The 17,607-nt window shown below is 55.5% G+C and overlaps 8 protein-coding genes across 19 annotated transcripts; all 8 read right to left on the bottom strand.

The window, feature by feature from the left end:
* Positions 1-637: 637 nt before the first annotated feature.
* On the bottom strand, positions 638-2,034 carry ABB37_03119 (hypothetical protein; the record flags this gene model as incomplete). Of its 2 annotated transcripts, none has more annotated exons than XM_015800357.1 (1): positions 638-2,034. In XM_015800357.1, exon 1 carries the CDS (start codon positions 1,808-1,810, stop codon positions 638-640), a length of 1,173 nt encoding a protein of 390 aa, XP_015661959.1. In that variant the 5' UTR covers positions 1,811-2,034. The 2 variants fall into 2 exon arrangements, with proteins under 2 accessions (XP_015661959.1, XP_015661960.1); XM_015800358.1 differs by having other exon boundaries at positions 638-2,032.
* Positions 2,035-2,622: 588 nt separating this feature from the next.
* ABB37_03118 (hypothetical protein) lies at positions 2,623-3,871 on the bottom strand (the record flags this gene model as incomplete). Of its 2 annotated transcripts, none has more annotated exons than XM_015800355.1 (1): positions 2,623-3,871. In XM_015800355.1, the coding sequence occupies exon 1, from the start codon at positions 3,793-3,795 to the stop codon at positions 2,623-2,625; it is 1,173 nt and encodes a 390-aa protein (XP_015661957.1). In that variant the 5' UTR covers positions 3,796-3,871. The 2 variants fall into 2 exon arrangements, with proteins under 2 accessions (XP_015661957.1, XP_015661958.1); XM_015800356.1 differs by having other exon boundaries at positions 2,623-3,862.
* Positions 3,872-4,586: 715 nt separating this feature from the next.
* On the bottom strand, positions 4,587-5,296 carry ABB37_03117 (putative mitochondrial Atp synthase, epsilon chain; the record flags this gene model as incomplete). 3 transcript variants are annotated; one of them, XM_015800352.1, is made up of 1 exon in its annotated part: positions 4,587-5,296. In XM_015800352.1, the coding sequence occupies exon 1, from the start codon at positions 5,130-5,132 to the stop codon at positions 4,587-4,589; it is 546 nt and encodes a 181-aa protein (XP_015661954.1). In that variant the 5' UTR covers positions 5,133-5,296. The 3 variants fall into 3 exon arrangements, with proteins under 3 accessions (XP_015661954.1, XP_015661955.1, XP_015661956.1); XM_015800353.1 differs by having other exon boundaries at positions 4,587-5,293; XM_015800354.1 differs by having other exon boundaries at positions 4,587-5,223.
* A 494-nt stretch (positions 5,297-5,790) lies between these two features.
* ABB37_03116 (40S ribosomal protein S14) lies at positions 5,791-6,359 on the bottom strand. 3 transcript variants are annotated; one of them, XM_015800349.1, is made up of 1 exon: positions 5,791-6,359. In XM_015800349.1, exon 1 carries the CDS (start codon positions 6,296-6,298, stop codon positions 5,864-5,866), a length of 435 nt encoding a protein of 144 aa, XP_015661951.1. In that variant the 5' UTR covers positions 6,299-6,359; the 3' UTR covers positions 5,791-5,863. The 3 variants fall into 3 exon arrangements, with proteins under 3 accessions (XP_015661951.1, XP_015661952.1, XP_015661953.1); XM_015800350.1 differs by having other exon boundaries at positions 5,791-6,309; XM_015800351.1 differs by having other exon boundaries at positions 5,791-6,301.
* Positions 6,360-7,078: 719 nt separating this feature from the next.
* Positions 7,079-11,070, bottom strand: ABB37_03115 (putative serine/threonine-protein kinase putativeprotein kinase; the record flags this gene model as incomplete). 3 transcript variants are annotated; one of them, XM_015800346.1, is made up of 1 exon in its annotated part: positions 7,079-11,070. In XM_015800346.1, the coding sequence occupies exon 1, from the start codon at positions 9,374-9,376 to the stop codon at positions 7,079-7,081; it is 2,298 nt and encodes a 765-aa protein (XP_015661948.1). In that variant the 5' UTR covers positions 9,377-11,070. The 3 variants fall into 3 exon arrangements, with proteins under 3 accessions (XP_015661948.1, XP_015661949.1, XP_015661950.1); XM_015800347.1 differs by having other exon boundaries at positions 7,079-10,575; XM_015800348.1 differs by having other exon boundaries at positions 7,079-9,813.
* Positions 11,071-11,222: 152 nt separating this feature from the next.
* On the bottom strand, positions 11,223-12,557 carry ABB37_03114 (putative zinc finger-domain protein; the record flags this gene model as incomplete). Of its 3 annotated transcripts, none has more annotated exons than XM_015800343.1 (1): positions 11,223-12,557. In XM_015800343.1, the coding sequence occupies exon 1, from the start codon at positions 12,024-12,026 to the stop codon at positions 11,223-11,225; it is 804 nt and encodes a 267-aa protein (XP_015661945.1). In that variant the 5' UTR covers positions 12,027-12,557. The 3 variants fall into 3 exon arrangements, with proteins under 3 accessions (XP_015661945.1, XP_015661946.1, XP_015661947.1); XM_015800344.1 differs by having other exon boundaries at positions 11,223-12,164; XM_015800345.1 differs by having other exon boundaries at positions 11,223-12,133.
* Positions 12,558-13,056: 499 nt separating this feature from the next.
* On the bottom strand, positions 13,057-13,791 carry ABB37_03113 (putative mago nashi-like protein; the record flags this gene model as incomplete). Its single annotated transcript, XM_015800342.1, has 1 exon — positions 13,057-13,791. The coding sequence occupies exon 1, from the start codon at positions 13,549-13,551 to the stop codon at positions 13,057-13,059; it is 495 nt and encodes a 164-aa protein (XP_015661944.1). The 5' UTR covers positions 13,552-13,791.
* Positions 13,792-15,721: 1,930 nt separating this feature from the next.
* Positions 15,722-17,516, bottom strand: ABB37_03112 (cytochrome p450-like protein; the record flags this gene model as incomplete). 2 transcript variants are annotated; one of them, XM_015800340.1, is made up of 1 exon in its annotated part: positions 15,722-17,516. In XM_015800340.1, the coding sequence occupies exon 1, from the start codon at positions 17,255-17,257 to the stop codon at positions 15,722-15,724; it is 1,536 nt and encodes a 511-aa protein (XP_015661942.1). In that variant the 5' UTR covers positions 17,258-17,516. The 2 variants fall into 2 exon arrangements, with proteins under 2 accessions (XP_015661942.1, XP_015661943.1); XM_015800341.1 differs by having other exon boundaries at positions 15,722-17,466.
* Between the last annotated feature and the right edge of the window lie 91 nt (positions 17,517-17,607).

Below are 17,607 nucleotides of genomic sequence, written 5' to 3'. Positions count from 1 at the left end.
CTTCACACACACACATTCCAGAGCAGACGTGCGCGGACGAGCAGGTGCTTGCGACTGCCCCGCTCCGAATCAGCCTTCTATTCCTGCCATCACGTGAAAGTGGTACGTCAGTCAAACGATCACAGGTGTGGGGAGGAAAAATCACACTATTAAAACTTCTCAATCTTAAGTAAGGCCACAGCTGCACACCGACAAGTCGTTGACGGAAATCAAAAAAGAGCATGAAGAATAATAAAATAAGAAGAGAAGCGAAACGGCTAAACGGGATAAAAGAAACAAGGGAAACGAAGATAACAAGGCGATGGCCAGAAGACAAAGAGAGAAAAAGAATTATACCTTCATGAAGTTTAAAGCGTAAGCAGACGAAGCGAGATAATCAGAGCTGCAAACACTTCACAAACTTCACAAATCTCGCACCCGCACACCTTTATTAGCACCGCAAGGCAAATAGATACACAGACGCCGCGGCAAGTTTTTGGTTTTGCATGTTTCCCCGAGAACACCGCTTCGTGGCCAGGAAAAGCCAAAAAAAAACTTCCAGCGTTTCTATCTGCGTCGTTGCTAAGACGAGGCGGCAAAAAATCGTTCAGTGGCACACCCATCTACACTCGCATGCATAGGCACGCTCTCCGCATCATTACATCGTGCTTCCGGGCACAAAGGGCATCGCCTTGATGTTCGTCCCGGGCCGCATCACGGCTGCCGGGGCCACGGGATAGCCCTGCTGCACGTGCTGCGGCTGCGGCATCATCATCGCCGTGGCACCGTAGGGGAAAAACGCGGCCGAGTTGTACATGACACTGCCTGGAAACTGTGGCTGAGCCACGTACTGCAGCGGCATCGTGTACATCGGGTAGGAGGTGGCCAGCGGGGGGGCAGAAACCAATCCGCCCATCATCTGCATGGGCTGCGGCGCCATCGTCGGCACGGGTGGCGAGGCCACCGGCGTGTGTACGGCAGCCGGCGGCGTCGTGTTGAAGAGGTGTGCAGTGGACGTGCCCGTGTTGTTCATGCTGATGTTAGCGGTGGTACCGGTGGTGGCCGCGGCCGTGACGTACAGCCCCGATAGCGCGGTGCGGGACGGCGGCTTCGGCGACCTCTTCACCGGCGGCGGGGCGGCTCCGAAGCCATCCAGCAGGGAAGACCCTCCCCACAGTGGGTCGTGGAAGAGTGCCATGCTGGACACCTCGTTCAGGCCCTCCGTCTTCTTCACGACGCCCTGGCCGGGGATGTTCGTTCCGGTGATGAACTCAAATTGGCCCACCGCGGGCGACGATGACTCCTTCAGGTCAGGAAAGGTCGGGTGATGCGTCTCCACGACGTGCACCGGTGGGGCAGCCGACAGAGACGACAAGGCGGGCGATGCGGCCGCGGCGGCCGACGACATGACCAGCGACGCCACGGCGGGTGCGAGTGGCTGCGAAGACGGCGCAGAAGGGGACGCGGACGATGCCGCGGGGGCGGCCGCAGGGGTCGCCATGTGCGCTGCCTTGGGATGGGTCACGGCCTCCGTGGCTGGGCGGCCCAGCTGCAGCTTCGACAGGAGCGCGCTCAAACTTTCTTGCTTTCCTGTCGTAGGCCGCGGCTGCTGGGGCGTCGAGGACGGGGCGGCCTGCCGCTTCACTTCGGCCGCCACCGTTGCTGCCGCCGCCGCTGCCAGCGCCAGGGGCGGGGCCGGCTCCTGCGTGGTCAACAACTCGCTAGGGTCGCGGAGGTTAATCACCGTCAAGTCACTGGTCCGGCTCTTCCACACATGATGGCGCGTGATACCCCGCAGGGCCGCATCCTCAAACTTCTTGGATCCCTCCATCGCCTCCGCGTTAGTCGCTCGCTGCGTGATTGCTTGTGCTATGGTGATCTTTTTTGGTGAGATCAGACAGCAGACTTCTTCCAGCGAGCGGGGTGGGAATGGCGGAAGAGGGTCTCAGCAAACGACAACGCAGCGGAGCGGAACGGCGAAGGCACGAAGTCAGCGAGGGTTCTTCACAACAATAATGGGAGAGAGTCTCGATATTGCAATCGAAATGCAGCTCTGTATGACGCGCCATACGGGGGATCAAATGGGAGAGAGCGGCGAGTGTACGTCGAGATCAAAGAAGAGAGGGAAGGTGAAGAAGAGATGAAGTGGAATGCGCATTGCCGAAGGAAGAAGGTAGTCCCTGAGGGCACAAGTACAGGTCATTGAAAGGTAGTGTCGTTGTCGTAGTTACTCGTTTCCCGTGTGTGATTCCTCTACTACCACCGAATAAAAGCACAGGAGGACGGTAGTTTTCACAGCCGAAAGAACGCATAGGGGGGCGAGCACAGATCGTTGCAGCGCAACCACCGGAGGCCGCAGCCTCGCCGAAAAACGATTGCTTTGACGTATTTTTGCCGTCGTCTCATCAAGAAAGGAAACGCTGGTGGCGCTCAGCAGCGACACGTACTTCATTCACCAAAACAGCCCAGTTGTCCCTTCTACCACCGCTGAGCACTCCATAGAGGCGCCGTGGCACCACACCTCCTGTCATCGTAGCGCCTCGCAAAGCAAAATAAAAGGCAGATTGAGCTCCTCGCAGTGAAGGAACGAAGAGGCAGGACGTCGTTGCGCAACAGAGAACGAAAAACGCGACGGCAGTGAAATCATGCGATGTACTTGTTCACGTCGCCGACGATGAGGATTCTGCGGTCGGGGAACATCTGCCCCAAACAGGCTAGCGCGCTGTCTCTCGTGGTGGCTGTCTTCGCGAGTAACTCGGCATGCTGCGGCTTCAATCTTGCCAGCTCCACCTCTGCGTCGTGCTTTTTGGCCTCGTGTGTGGCGTGCCGGTTCTTCGCCACCATCATCTGCTGCTCAAAACGGTCAACGCGGTCAATGAAAGCGTCCTTGCTGCGAAAGTTCTCCTTCATTCGCGCAAACTCAGCTTCTCGGGAATCGGAGAGCAGCGCATACACCTCCTCAGTCGGACCACTCGCGCCGACGTGCTGAATGGCGTTCCGCTCTCGGCAAAAGCACGCAGCGGCTTGCAGCTCTGCCAAGATGCTCACACGGTGCTTTGCAAGCGAAAGATCGATAGAGAAGTGCTTACCGTCACTGGGCGGAAGTCCCTCGTTCTCCTCCGGGCGGGCCTCCATCTCGACCGCATCCCAGTTAATTTCCACGGCGGCGGCGGAGGCAGCGGCAGCTCCCACCCCTGTCTCCCTCTCCGCGAACACATCGTCGTCGTCGCCCCAGTCAATCTGCGGCCCTGCAGCCGCTGCGTAGTCGTCTGCCTGATCGGGCGCAGTGCTGTGGGGCAGCGGCAGTTCCGCCTCCTCTACAGCGCGCTGCAGCCATGGGAAATGCAGCGCAAAGGCGTCGGCGCCAAAGAAGCCGGCCGCCGTTCTGTCGAGGTGCGCGTTGTAGGACGCTTTGAGGGAGCCGGCCTGGGCCTGGATGTACTCTCGAAACGCGGTGTTCAGCTTCACACACGCCGCACCGATACGTTGATTTACCGCATCGATGACGCCGCTCTCGCCAGACGCCTCCACTTCAATTCCGTACTCAAGCAACATCGCAGTTCGCTTATCACGCAGCTTCTGTTGCGTCTTCGCCGCCTCCTCACCCACGCGGTGGCACTCCTCCACGGCGGTTTCGTTCTTTTTGATTTGCTTCTCCAAGGCGGGGATGTCGTACTGGGCCATCTGCACCAGCCGCGGAGCCAAAGCTAGCAGGTCTGCGTACTGCTTTTTGTGCTTGCGCGAGAACACAGACTTGCGATCCTCCAGCCACTCCTCCATCTGCTGGTAGTGGATGGAGATCGGTTGCTCTGACATTTGTGAAAGCGCCAATGGCTGCCAGCTTCTTTCGGCCCGCTCGTCCGTGGGTGCGCGAGGTGGAACTAAACGTTCTCAGAAAAGGGAAAAAGAAGGGAAAGAAGAGCAAGAGTGGAATAGTCCAGGGGGACGACGCCGGCAGCCGCTGTCGCCACCCCTATTAAATGTCGAAACGAAAGAACATGGAAGCAAAGAAAGCAAGTCTTCATGAGGCGTCGCGGCGTAAATCGAGGAGGATGAAAAGAACCACATGACGAAGATCGTTAAGTTTCTATCTTTCGTCAAGACACCACGTCGTTATCGCTTTTGCCTACAACGTACCACCTTGCATGGGGGGACGGTAGCCTTTCTTGCTGTCCTCCCAAACACAAAGCCAAAGGCGGAAAAGGCGAAGCGCTGCAAAGGCATCGCACAATTTGCGCCGAATACACCTCGAGAGGGCCAGCGCAGTTCTTTTGGCGTATTCGTTATCTTTAATATCGTGCTGTTTTCCTATACTACGGTGATTTATGAAAAACTCCCTAGTGGCTAAAAGGTCAACTGTTGGTTCTTCGCTGCGGGGCACCACGCACAGCTGCTGACCGTTTAACTTCACAACAAACGAAATCTGAACAGCGGTGCTGTCCGCGTCTCCGTGCGCGGTCCGCTACGGGAAGAGCGTGAGGGCAGGTGCGTGGGAGGCTCCACTCGTCGAGCGAGCAACACGACGGGCCGCACCCCGCGTGGCTGCTGAGGGAGATCGTGCGCGGAGGAGCGAAGACCCGATAAGAACACCATCACAGCCAGCCATCTTACATGTGCTTCAGGGCACGGATCACAGCCTCCAACACGCCAATACGAACCTCCACCAGCGCCTTGGCCTTGTCGTCCTTGGCGCTGCTCAGTGCAGCGTTCTGCTGTGCCAGCGCCTTCTCGGCCGCCTCCACATCGAGGTCAGCGAAAGGAATGCATTCTACACAGTTAATGTCGCAGGAGCCCTCGTTGTTGATGTGCGCAAAGCCGCCGCTCGTGAAATACTTCTTGACGGTCCCGTCGGGCATCTCAATCGCCAGCGGTGCCGGCGCCAGCTGCATGATCTCGTAGGCGTGGCCCGGGTAGACGCCGTTCTCGCCGTTCACGCCGGTGATCGTGACACACTTCACTGGTGTCTCCCTGAAGATGAACTCGTCCTGGCGCGTCACCGTCAGGCGCAGCGTCTCCATGTTCTCGTAAGGAGCGTGGATGTCCTTGTCGACGACCTTGTTCTCGATGAACTCAAATGCCTCGGGCAGGTCGTGCTGAAAGGCGAGCAGCGGCAGCGTGCGGGCTACCAAGCGACGAGAGCAGAAACGAAACATTCTCTCCTGCGATAAGCGAATAATAAGGCGTGTGATACGGCAGAAAGAGAAAAAAAGGAGGGGGGCAGCCAAAGACAGGCACAATTCAGCTCAGTGCAACGAAGCGTGGGTGCGTGCGTGAATCACAACGTCACGAGAAGAAAAACCAAAACAAATGCGCTCCTCGCGTTTCCGTTGAACCACGTACGGTTGTGTCAATTTGTGGTGAACACGGCAGAGGAAAACAAAAGAAGAGCATATTGTTTTTCGTTTAATTCATTGAAGAAGAATAAAGTGGGCGGAGAGGGCGGGAAAGAATGAAGAAAGCACGAGTGGCGAGCACTTGCAGAGCAGCCAACGGCACATGCAAGGCGTTGCGCAGCTGATGACAGGATCGTGTTCTTTTCCTTTCGCTTTGCGAAACGAAGCTCTGCACCAGCCGCCTGCGAGCCGATGCACACACTTGACAGAGAAGCAGACTGAGAAGAAGCAACGCGGCAGCGCTTGGGAACTGATCCAGCGTACAGAGGCACCCGCCGCGCAGACGACGCCGCCTTCTTTCTCTTCCACGTCTGCACCGCTCAAAAGGTGTGATGACGCACTCTGAGGCAGAAAAGCACGGCACGGCTGGGGGACAAAAGAAATTTGTCGCCGCTCCTCCATCTTTTTGGTTGGTAAAATTCGAGCATGAAATCAATAAATAATAAGAAAAGAAAGACCAGAGTTCCAGTGGTCTGCCGCGCCAGCAGAGCTTACAGACGGCGACCGCGGCGGGAGCCCTTGCGGCGGGTGGAGTCGGTCGGGATCGGGGTGACATCCTCGATGCGGCCGATCTTCATGCCAGCACGGGCGAGGGCGCGGAGGGCGGCCTGCGCGCCGGGGCCAGGGGACTTGGTGCGCACACCGCCGACGGCGCGCATCTTGACGTGCAGGGCAGTGATGCCGCACTCCTTGCAGCGGGCCACCACGTCCTGGGCAGCCATCATGGCGGCGTAGGGCGACGACTCATCGCGGTCCGCCTTCACCTTCATGCCGCCGGTGACCTTCACGTACGTTTCGCGGCCCGACGTGTCCGTCACGTGGACGAAGGTGTCATTGAAGGAGGCGAAGATGTGCACGACGCCGTACACGAGCTCGTCCTTCGGCACGTTCGGGCCGTAGACCTTGACTTCCTGCTTCTTGGACATTCTGGTTACCTATTGATGAAATTGTTAGTGTCGTTGTTTTTGAAGACGAGCGTGTGTGTGTGTGTGTGTGTGGGGGGGGGGGGCGCAAGCGTTTCGAATGGAGTTGTTTGTATGTGCGTGTTAAGGAACGCGAGGGAAGTGGCAAAAGGAAAGAGAAAAACAGTTGCGTTGGAGAGGCGTGGAAGAGAAGGGAGAGAAGTGTCCGTTACACGTGAAAGAGGAGACTGCACTACGGTGTCGTGCGCTGTGAAGCACGCGGCTTTTGATGAAAGGAGGGGAGAAGGACATATCAAAGAAGCGCAAACGCAACTTTTTCCATCGATGCTCTCCTGTCGTTCAATTTCCCTTCTTTCGGCTGCTTGAACCAGAGAGGGACTCAACCACCGGTGTTGTCGATGCAGAAACGTTTATTAAACATACGGATACCACGCAGTGAAACGTAGATCTGAGCCCAACGGCAAGTGGGCAACTCGAAAGGCGCACCAACTGGAAAGCACCATCAACCCTTCCAAGATAAAGAAGAAGAAAAATCACAGCAGTTATCTATAAAACAAAAAACGATGGCAAACACAATATGTTCTCGATGCTCTTCTTCGTTCTCCAACCACTCTCCAACGAGCGAGAAGTTGAACACAAGAAAGAAGAGCAAAGAGAGCACCACGATAATTGATTGGGTCGCCGCCCAGCATCAGTCGTGCCTGACACAACGGTCCAATGTTTGTGTGCCGAGGATCCTGTCTGGCGAGAGAGCGTTGGGTCCACGTCCTTCTTGTTCCACAATTATTTATTATTATTCTTCCTCAGTGGTGCGTCCTCATCGCCCTCCTCATCGCCCTCCTCATCGCTCTCCTCATCGCTCTCCGCGTCGCTCTCCTCGTCCACGGTACCCTTTTTGTCACAACCAACATCACCACCGTCGTGATGAGCGTTCGCGATGCCGTCAGCAATTGGCGAAGGCGCGTCGTCGCTGTCATCTTCGTAGTCGTCGCTGCCCTCCCCCTCGTCCTCCTTGTCCGCCTCGTGGCCGTCGCTGCCGCGGTCAGTCGAGAGACGATCCGTCTCTTCCGACAGGAGGCGAATGACCTCCGCTGCCGCCTCCTGCGCCGCGCGACTCTCTAGCAGGTTGCCTGCCAGCACTGTCTGAATGTCGCCAATCGTCAGCCCCCGCTCCTCCAGATACGACCGATTTAAGATAGGGTGCTCCTCCCAGTAGCGGAAGGTTTCCGTTCTATCAGCGTCGTTGTCGGCCTGCCGGGAGCGGCTCAGCTTCCGCTCGCTCGAGGACGCAGAAGAGTAGGAGTCCGCTGAGTCTTCGCTGTCGGCGTCGGCGTCCTCGTCCTCGTCCTCTTCATCCTCGTCCCCGCTGCCCTCGTCGACGAAGCAGAGCGGTGCGTAGTCGTCGTCCTCGATGTCGAAGAAGGCGTCGTGGTCGCGCAGCATGGCAGCGGGCGTGGCGCGCGTCTCCGGAGAGTATTCCAGCATGGGCAACAGAAACTCCGCAATCTCCTTCGCCTTTTTGCGGGTGAACTTGTGTCGCTGATGCAGCACATCCTCCAAGTTCCAGTATTGCAGGTCCTTGATGTTACGCAGCTCCCCCTTGGAGTTGTAGTAGGAGCTACGGTACTTGCCGGAGCCGAGACGCATGCTCTCCGGCAGATCGCCGAGCAGCTCTGACATGAGGGCGAGATGGTCCTCATCCCGCGAGTAGTCATCGCCCTTCTTCGGGTCGAAGAGAAACTGGCCGGTAATGAGCTCGAACAGCATGCACGCGCACGACCAGATGTCAATCGGTGTGGAGTACGGCTCACCCAAAATGACCTCGGGACAGCGGTACTGACGTGTCTGCACCTCGTCCGTGAACTGCTTGTACGTCCAGCAGCTATTGCCAAAGTCGGCGAGTATGACGTGGTGAAAGCGCTCCACCTCCCACTCGGGGTCCGTCTTGCTGCCCTCCGAGTCCACCTCGCCGTTGGCGCTGCTACTGTCATCACCGTCGCTGTCGTTGGTACCGTTGTGGTCCTCGCCGAGGAGGGTCTTCCGTTCCTCCTTGGCCAGTTTCTTGTAGTAGCGGCGACGCTGCGACTTGGTCATCGTCTTGGGGTCCCTCTCCGTCAGCTTCGGCCGCTGGTGCAGCGGCGGGGGGTGAAAGCGCTTCATGAGGGAGATGATGGAGTGCTTCGGGGTCGACAGCAGCACGTTCTCAGGCTTCAGATCGGTGTGGATGATGTCGATGGTGTTGATGTGATCGAGCCCGATGAGTACCTGCCGCGCGATACACTTGACGATGGGGAGGGGAATGCCACGGTACTCGTAGCGCTCCATCAAGGAGAGAAGGTTCTCGCCGTACACGTCGAAGACCATACACACGTGGGTGCCGTTCGGGCCAGCGTGCTTGAAGTAGTCATTGAGGCGCGCACAGCAGTGGTTCTTGTGCGGGTCCGCCTCCATAATCTCTGTCAGCAACTTGATCTCGTCGTACGCCGCCTCGCTGTAGTTAGCCGCCGATTTTTGAATCTTCATTGCCTGGTAGCGCTCCTTGTCGTAGTCCCACACGAGCCAGACGGTGGAGAAGTAACCCCAGCCGAGCTTCTTGACAATGCGGTAGCGGTTGTTGTAGATCTCGCCCACCACGACGTGGTGGTAGCCGCCTTTGCGGTACTCTCGTGCGGGTTCGTTGGCGGTATCGCTGTAGTCCTCCTCCGTGCCGTTGCCGTCGTCCTCGTCGCTCTCCTCGTCGTGGTCGCCTTCGCTGTTGTGGGTGGCGCTCTGCTGCGCCTTGAGACGGTTTGCGATTTTGGTTGCCTGCTTCTTCGTCATGCCGCTCTTGACGGAGATGCCTTCCTTCTCCGCCAGCTCCAGACGCTTCCTCTCGGCCTTGTCGATCGAGTGCCTTTTCTCCTCCTCCACGGGCTCACCGCGCTCGATTTCCTCGACCAGCGCCGCAACGCTCTCGCGTACGTCACGACTGACGCTGCTGGTCGGGTCTACGAATTTTGCCCTCCTCTTGTTTTTATCATTCTTGTTGGGCTTCTTGGAGGTCGGCTTGGACGGCTTCCCGTGCTTCTTTGTTTTGCCCATCGTGACGGCAGCTAAAGTTGAGAATTCCGCAGACACACGCACGCGCCCTCCAAAGGAAGAGAGAGAGAGAGAGAGAGGAGGAAAAAACAAATAAAAAAGATTCAAAGATCGAAAGCAAAAGGAGATGAAACGGAAATGTGTGAGCGGCGTGGGGAGAGGGCGTTGTCCCGCACGATGCGACGGACACAACGAAGGCAGCAACGCAAGCGCGCACAACGAGTTCTAATCTAGAACGCCGAAAACAAGAAGAAACTGGAGAAGATGAACCCCTTGGCGGAATTCGTGTGCGATGGAGAAAACAATCACGTCTACCCTTTAAAAAACAAAACAGTACCTGCTAAATAGAATAGAGAAAAAAACTATTAACACTACTGTTTTACAACCCTCTATCTACAACTGTGGAAAAGGGTTTAAGCCGAAAACTGCTTCGTTGGGCTTGCGTGAAAACGGAAGAGTCAGAATTGTGAAAGCACGCGCAAGAGCAGGAGTTGAAGAGGGCCAACGAGTCACAAAAAGTGAGTCGTCACGGCAGTCGATGCAAAAGGGAAACGGGGCGAGCGTCATCAGCTCGACACCACGTCTCCATCGAATCACTTGCCCACACACATACGCACTCAATGCGGTTTTAATGCGTGTCAATTGCCGCGAGCCGCACAGCGCACACGCAGCGATGAAAAACTGCAGTCGTCACTCACCGTGAAATGCCGAAGGGCGGAAAGAGAAGAGATTGGTCCTCAAATCCATCCATGTATCCTCCTTGTGCCCTTTAATTAAATGATACTTTCTTGTGTAAGTAACGGACATCGAATCGCCATTCATCCTTCCAGCTTTGACAGAGGGAAAAGAACAAGAGGAAATAATAATTATAAACAAAAAACGAAACAAAAATGTTTCAGTACTCTGCGCACGCGCCAGTCGCACTGGCATGTACGCGTCTCAGCAACAAGACGTAGGCCGAACACGGCAAGGGAGCTCCCCGCGCAGGTCAATCAACACACGTACACACACAAACTTAGGCAAGCTCTACTACCGCGTTTCCTTGTGGCATAGGAAGCAACGGTGTTTTTTTGACGAATCATCATAAAACCAAGCCATCGGGGCACGAAATGTGTCTGTTGTATGGTGAAACCACTGCTCAGTACCAAAATATAAAAAACGAGAAGCGGAGAAGAGTTTTGCGGGCGTCCAAAACTGCCGCTGCACACACACACACACACACTCCGCATTTCACACTCGACACAGATAGAAAGAGAGAGAGGGCGCGGGAGAGAGAAAGAGGCACCGCATCAAACACTCGCACCAAACACGCATCTAGATATAGATATATACAGAAAGCACCAACGAGAAATAAGGCACAGTCGCCATGCGTCACTTACAACGTGGCACCTGTGTCCGGAGCGAGCGGTGAGAAAAACGAAAGAGAAGAGCGTCGCCACAACCATCCGCCTTGTTGCCCTTCTATGTGTTGGGAGTAGCGCCAACGTAACGGATGCGCTTTTCTCGGTCAGATTCTTTCCCCCTCTCTTCTCCTCGACGGAACAGAACTCCATCGCCTGCCATGCAGCGCCGGTTCAAACCGGAAAGGGCCGTCATTGTGTCCACGTGTGGCAGCCTTTCCCACAGTCCCCGTGCACCTATCAGATGTCAACCATACAAGAGAAAGTGGAAGTGGAAAAGAAAAGAGTGAACATCCTTCGGAGAGACAGATAAAAGGGGTAGAAAGCAAAAGAAACTTAAAAGAAGGAGGACTTCAATGTCTCCCGCTTGTGTGGTCGCCTCGCGGCCAAGAGAGAGCAGAGGAAACAGCCGATCAAAGAAGAAAGCACGTCTTCGCTTTAGGTTCTTCTCAACGCTGGAGAGCGCGAAGTAGCTCTTCTATGCGAGCGTTCTCGTACTCCTTGCCGGCGTCCTCGCCGTCGTCTGTGGACGACGTTGCCGTGGTGGTGAAGAGCAGATCGTCCTTCCGCACATCTATTTCGGTGAAGCTGGCGAGTTGCGTCTCCCACTGATCGAGCAGCGCTTTAATTTCAGGCGATGTGTCCGCAGCCTTGCGCAGCTGCAGATTGCGCGCCAGCAACTCACGCGCGAGTAAGTCGCACTGCTGTGTGCGTTCGCTGAGCTGCCGCCGCGCCTCCTCGTGATGGGCGTGCTCCCGGCGCAGCATCCCTTCGAGCGTCGTGTTCGCCTCCACATGCACCGTGACGAGCTCGCGTTGGTGGAGCACCTCCTTGTAGAGCATGTCGAGCAGCTGTTCCAGTGTGTAGTGCCCACCCGAGGGCGGCGGTGGGGGCGGCTGGGCCGCGCGCAGCGGAGGGGTGCCGCCGGGCGAAATGTGCTGCGGTCGGAGAATCGGTGTGTGTCCGTCGGGCCGCAGCGGGGCCCGCAGCTCCTCGACACCGTGCGCGAAGGTGCAGCCACGAAAGTTGCACGCACCCGTCTGCTCCCAGTTGCGGCAAATTGTTGTTTTGTACTTGGTGGGGTCCACCCCGATGCGCTTCGGCACACCAATGTATTGCTCATCGCCCAGCGAGAAGGACGGCGGCGCCTGTTGGCCATGCTGTTGCGGCAGCAGCGAAGGCGACACGTACGGGTGCAGGCCTGGGCTGGGGTGGGAGGAGGAAAAGCTCCCGCCTTTTACGGAGAAGGACATGGTTCACGCTGCTGCCGGTGCCGTCGCAGAAGGTCACACAGCAAAACAAAAGGTGAACAGTTTCCCTTGTCAACGCTATTTGGAGATATTCGCAAAACGTTGTCTCTTTTTTCGGTTAAGTTGCAGTACAGTACGCCTCAAACGATGAAAAAACACCGAAGAGACAAAGCGGTAGAAGCCAACACCGTCAGTAGGGATGTTGTCAGGAAGTTAAAACAATAAAAGAAGGGAATACTAAGTATGATAGGTACACTCGGTACAAAGGAACGAGAGGGAGAGAACACAAAGGAACACCATACACACGGTTAAAGAAAAACAACGGTCGACTTGCACGTTTACCTTTGCTTATCTGCCCGAGCGTCCCTTTTCATTATATACTGATTCTTGCTACTGTCTTTTTTTGTTGCTGGTCTTTTGTGTTTTGCGTGAACGATCACGGCTGCTACTTTTGTGCCTGTAAAGGAAGTTTAGTTATTTAACAAATTTCGGTAGATAAAGTGTCGCTGCTCCATGTAACTGTCATAGCACACTACGCACCACCAGCAAACACGAGGCGGGGGGGGGGGGAGGGGAATAGAGATAAAGGTGAAGCAGAAGAGACGAAGCAGTGTGAAGGGATCCATACGCAGGCTAAGGAAGAGGAAAGAAGAGGAGGGGAGGAACTCACATCTCTCTGCAAATGAAGAGAAGACGAGGGAGGTAGAGCCATCCCAAAAATTCCAGATATCATGCGTGCTGCCAGAACACCTTGATGGACAGCGAGAGCATCGTGTGCAACGCAGCGTGCAGCGAATTCCTCACCACGTTGCGTGCTCAATCCGAGCGTCACCGCAGCCTCTGTGGGTGGGTCACCTTCGCTTCGTACACGGAGTCATCTCCACGCAATCACATCGCCGCACTTCTTGGTGTACGCAGTGTCTTGTCTCTCACACTTTTCTCTCTCGCTCTTTAGCGCTCGTTACCACACAAGTGAACGTATTATAGTGCAACTGGGAAGCCTTTTCATATCCCAGCAGAGCGGGAGTCTCACCTAGATCGGCTTGATCTTAAAGTGGATCGAAACGAGGGCAAAAATAAGCGCCTTCGCGTCGCGGACAAAGTTGTAGAAGTTCTTTAAGCCTTCGCTCTCCGCGCTCTGCGGGATGTCGCCGATGGAAGTCAGCTTGTTCGTGACGAGGGAGATGTGCGTGTTGCCAAAGTGGATCTCCAGCTCCTGTCGCCCATTGCGATCCGGAGTCGGCCACTTCTCATCGTCGCTCTCGCACACGCCGTACTGCACAACGAGCTTCTTCAGCTCATCAATGACCGCAGGGGAAACCCGCGCCTGCTTCTTGATGATGAACTCGTTTCTATAGTTGCTGTTGTTCACGTACTTGAGCGTGCCGTTGTCGGTGATTTCGAACTCTAAAAACTCGTTACCGTACCGGCCGGTGTGTCCCGAGTAGTAGCGCACGTAGTAAAGCTGTGAGTCCATGGGCTCCGCAGGGGCCACGCCAGCCGCGCTCAACGCTTCCTGCTCCGTCATTCCAGACCCAAGTTCGATTTCTTGAGTAACAGTGGCAGTGATTATCTTGATTGACGGAACCACCACAGAACGACCACGGCAGGAGTCCTGTGAACGTCCGTTCAGCGAAAACGAGCAGAAAATCCGCTGATGCACACCACGACTATGAAACTAACCTTTTGCGTACGACAAGCTTATGACTTACTGGCACGCACACACACCAAACAAACCAGCAAGCACTCGTGTTGTTGTTTTTTCTCTGTGTTGTTGGTTTAGCAAAGGTGAGCAAACGAAAGACGAAGAGGAGCAGTGAGAATCAAAAAAAAAGATAGTAGTGGTGTCATGTGGAGACGCTTGTGCGGCAACGCGATTACGCACGAACGTTGGCAGCTGAATCGCGAGGAGGATCAAAAGCCCCGCAGGGAAGCGAGGCCGTTGCCGCACGCCGGAACGAAGAACAACAAAACGCAGCGAGACCAACACAACGAAAGAAGCACGGGGACATCCGCTTTGTAAGGCTGAAAACTGCGGTGAAAGCAGAAAAAAAAAAGCGAGGGCAACAAGGGGTATAGAAGACGACGATGCACTGTGAGTCTTCCCGCTCTCTCACCTCTCGTCCCGTCCCTACTGAGCTTGAAACTGCAACGGTATCACGAAGCACCAATCCCAACCAAAAAGGCATGCAACGTGAGCCGACACCCTCGTCCTGTCCTCTCCTTTCTTTCCTATCATTTCTCTTTTCACTTGGAATACTACCGGAAGTCACGTGTCAAACAAGCTTTGAAAGCACAGACGGAAGAAAAACAAAAAAACATCACAAAGCAACTTTCTCTCTTATCTTTAACAGTTTTATCTGCACGCGGTGGCGACATCAACACACGAGCCACAGCCTCAAACGGAAATGCGAATACAGGAACACAAAAAAAAAAAGACATCGAAGGAAATCAATACACATTTCTACACTTTCCCTAAGTGCGCAAATATATATATATAATTTTGAGGGGAAAAACAAAGGCGTTGCCGACAGTGAGAGGCGTGGATGACAGCCTCCGGTAGTATTCTCTTTCACTCTCCTTTAATAGTGGCATACAGGAGCGGTTGTTTTTGTTTATTTCACAGTGCATTAAAGCACGCGCACCCGCTGGAGTGCGTGACAAGCACTATCGCAGAGAAGGGGCTTTCTCCCATCTGTTTCTCACCCTTATTTTTGTGGGTTCAGTCTTTCGACGAAAAATGCAGATGTTAGAAAAGAAAAAGAAAAGCAGGCACGTGGTGGCACCGTTCTTCACTTGGGCCTTCGACAGCAAACGGACGCTCGGACCACTCCAAGTAATTCCGGTCAAAGTGTTATTGCTGACTGAGGAAGTGAGACGGTGCAGCTACGTCGATAACAAAAAGTCGGTCTGCTCTTCTTTGCCTCCGTGCGTTTATTTTTTTGGGTGTTTTTTGGTGCTAAGGATATATAAGGGTGAAAACCGCCGGTGATGGCTGACGGGTCCTCCAGACGACACGCAGAGGCATCCAAGGAAGAGAAGGAAAACAAAGACAAACCGCAGAGCTTGCTTACCTGTGTATAATCGCCCCTGCAAGCCGGCAAGCCTCAACAAACCGCAGCCAGAAAACTGTTCCGTCTCATTTAACTTCTCCTCTCCTGGTCGGTTTTCGTAAGTTAGAAGGCAAATATGCTCAAAAACAACAATACGGTCCTTTTCTTCGTGATGCAATTTGCTGAAATGAAAAAGGCGAGGAGCATTTCACTCCGTTCACGTTACTTTGGAAAAATAATAAAGACTTTTTCTCTTTAAAACCAACCAAAACGAATATTTTCTTTTCTCCTGTCGCACCTGCGCGGTGACACGTCGAATTCATTTTCTTTTGTGGTGGCGGCGGTTCTTCTTCCTTGCAAAAGAGAGCGGAAGGAAGAAGGAGCGGGGCCGGTATCAGGCGGCGTCTCCAACTTTGTTCAATGGAGGGAATTGAAGCCCCCCTCCCCCCAGCCCACAGCGAGGGCAGGTGCTGGGGAGACGGAGGGCATCGCGCACTCTGCTATGCGTCTGCTTCCGCCGCAATGATCAAGACGGAGAAGGAAACAAAAGGCTCTTCTTTTTGTTTTATTTACTACCGCACCGTGAGTACTGGCGTCGCTCTATGGGAAGGGATACTTCTCTGCGTGGGCATGTGCGCGAGTATCTTACTCGGCTTTCACCGCCTTTTCCTTCGGCTCCATACCCTTGCGGTAGCGCCACGTCAGCAGGCAGTCGTACGGGTAGAGCGTGGGGAGGTAGACGACCTTGTCGGAGTCAGGGGTGCGCGTGCGCTGCCACTCGACGTGGTGCGCGATGAGGGCGAGGAACACCGTGAGGTGGTTGATGGCGTAGTTGTAGCCGACACAGCGGTGCGGGCCGACACCGAACGGGATGAACTGCTTCGCGAACTTGCGGTCCTCCTGGCGCTCGGGGCCCATGCGGTCGGGGTCGTACTGCTCGGGGTTCGAGAAGCCCTCGCGGCAGCACGCCACCAGCGACGGGATGATCATGCTCCCCTTCGGCACCACCGTCTTGTCGTCCAGCTGGAAGTCGCTGTGCGCCTTCATCGGCACCATCGGCGCCGGCGGGAAGATGCGCAGCTGCTCCATCACGCACTGACGCGTGAAGGCCATCTCCTGCACAAGGTCGTAGGTGAGCGGCTCGTTGTTGGGGCGCAGGCGGGTCTGCTCCTTGCGCACGCGCTCGAGGATCTCCGGCCGGTCCGCCATCGTCGTCGTGATCATCGTCAGACTGGCAGTCGACGCGTCCTGTGAGGCGAAGAGGAAGTCGAGCATCGTGTCAGCCATGGCGTGGTCCGTCGAGTAGGCCGGTGCCTCGCCGCCCTCCTCCTCCGCCTCCTTCACCTTCTCCAGCACCGTCGCCGTCCAGAAGTCCAGCAGGCAGTGCGCCTCCGCGTCCGGCTTCGACATGCGGGCCTTGCTGCGACGCACGGCGGCCTGCAGCTCCACCATGGCCAACTTACGGGCCTGCACGGACTTGTAGAGGGCCGTGCCGGGGAAGTACAGCGGCGCGGAGAGGAAGCCGTGGGTGATGATGTTGTAGTTGTACGTGAACTCGTCGCGGTTGTGCAGGTGCTCGCCGAGGAAGACGGTCTGGGAGGTCTCGCAGTTCATCTCACGGATCTTCATGCGCATCTCATGCGGCTCGCCGCCCCACGGGTAGTCCTTCACCCACCGGGCCAGGTGCTCGTGGATCAGGCGCTCCTGGATCGGCAGGTAGAGAGAGAGGGCCTTGGTGGTGAAGAGGTTCATGAAGGTCGAGCGCAGCGCCTTATGGCCGGGGCCGCTCTGGAAGGCGATGTTGTTGTCACCCAGAATCACCTTGCCGTTGGGGTGCAGCTGCAGCGTCAGGGTGTCATCGCTGTTCGTGGCAAAGATCTTGTGGCAGAGGTCGGCGCGGGTGACGAAGACGACAAACTGGTTCAGGATGGCCAGCCAGCTGTAACCGTGGGGGTCGTACTGACGCTGGCGCTCCCAGAACTCGTAGGGGTCCTTGATCATGGTTATCACGCCGCCGACAATCGGCAGGGCCGAGAAGGGGCCGGGAATCTTAAACTTGTGAATCCGCGCGAACATGACGGCGGTGAGCACCCAGGCGGTGAGGTAGGCGAGGACCAAGAAGATGCCCACCTCCACAATGTAGGGGAGCTGCACCCCGAGAAGACGGCTGAACGCTGCCATGTTGTATCACGGGAAAAACAAACAGAAAACAGAGAAGAGAAAAGAAATAGTCAATAGCTGTTACACTGATCAAAGCGAATAATAATAATAGAAGAAAAAACGCTGAGGGAGCACACACGCAAAGAAGCTTTTTTTGTTTGCTTTCCTCTTCGTTAATATTTTTGGAGGAGACGGCGGTGAAAGGGAGAGAAAATGGGAGTGCGTCCTCTTCGTAGAGGAAAAAAAAAGATTTTGACTTGATGGATGATCGAACCAATCTGCGTATCGGTGTCGTACGTATGGCACGTGAAGGTGCGGACACAAGCAAAGAAAAGCATCAGAGAAGTAAACGGGAAGGGGAGAAAAATAGG

The sequence above is a fragment of the Leptomonas pyrrhocoris genome (genome assembly GCF_001293395.1).
Source record: "Leptomonas pyrrhocoris isolate H10 chromosome Unknown, whole genome shotgun sequence".
Classification (NCBI taxonomy): domain Eukaryota; phylum Euglenozoa; class Kinetoplastea; order Trypanosomatida; family Trypanosomatidae; genus Leptomonas; species Leptomonas pyrrhocoris.
The sequence above is the reverse complement of the archived record's forward strand: the minus strand, read 5'-3'. Positions and strand labels throughout refer to the sequence as shown.

Excerpts from the sequence above, each read along its gene's own strand:
- ABB37_03116 (XM_015800349.1), bottom strand. The coding sequence starts at position 6,298 with ATGTCCAAGAAGCAGGAAGTCAAGGTCTACGGCCCGAACGTGCCGAAG.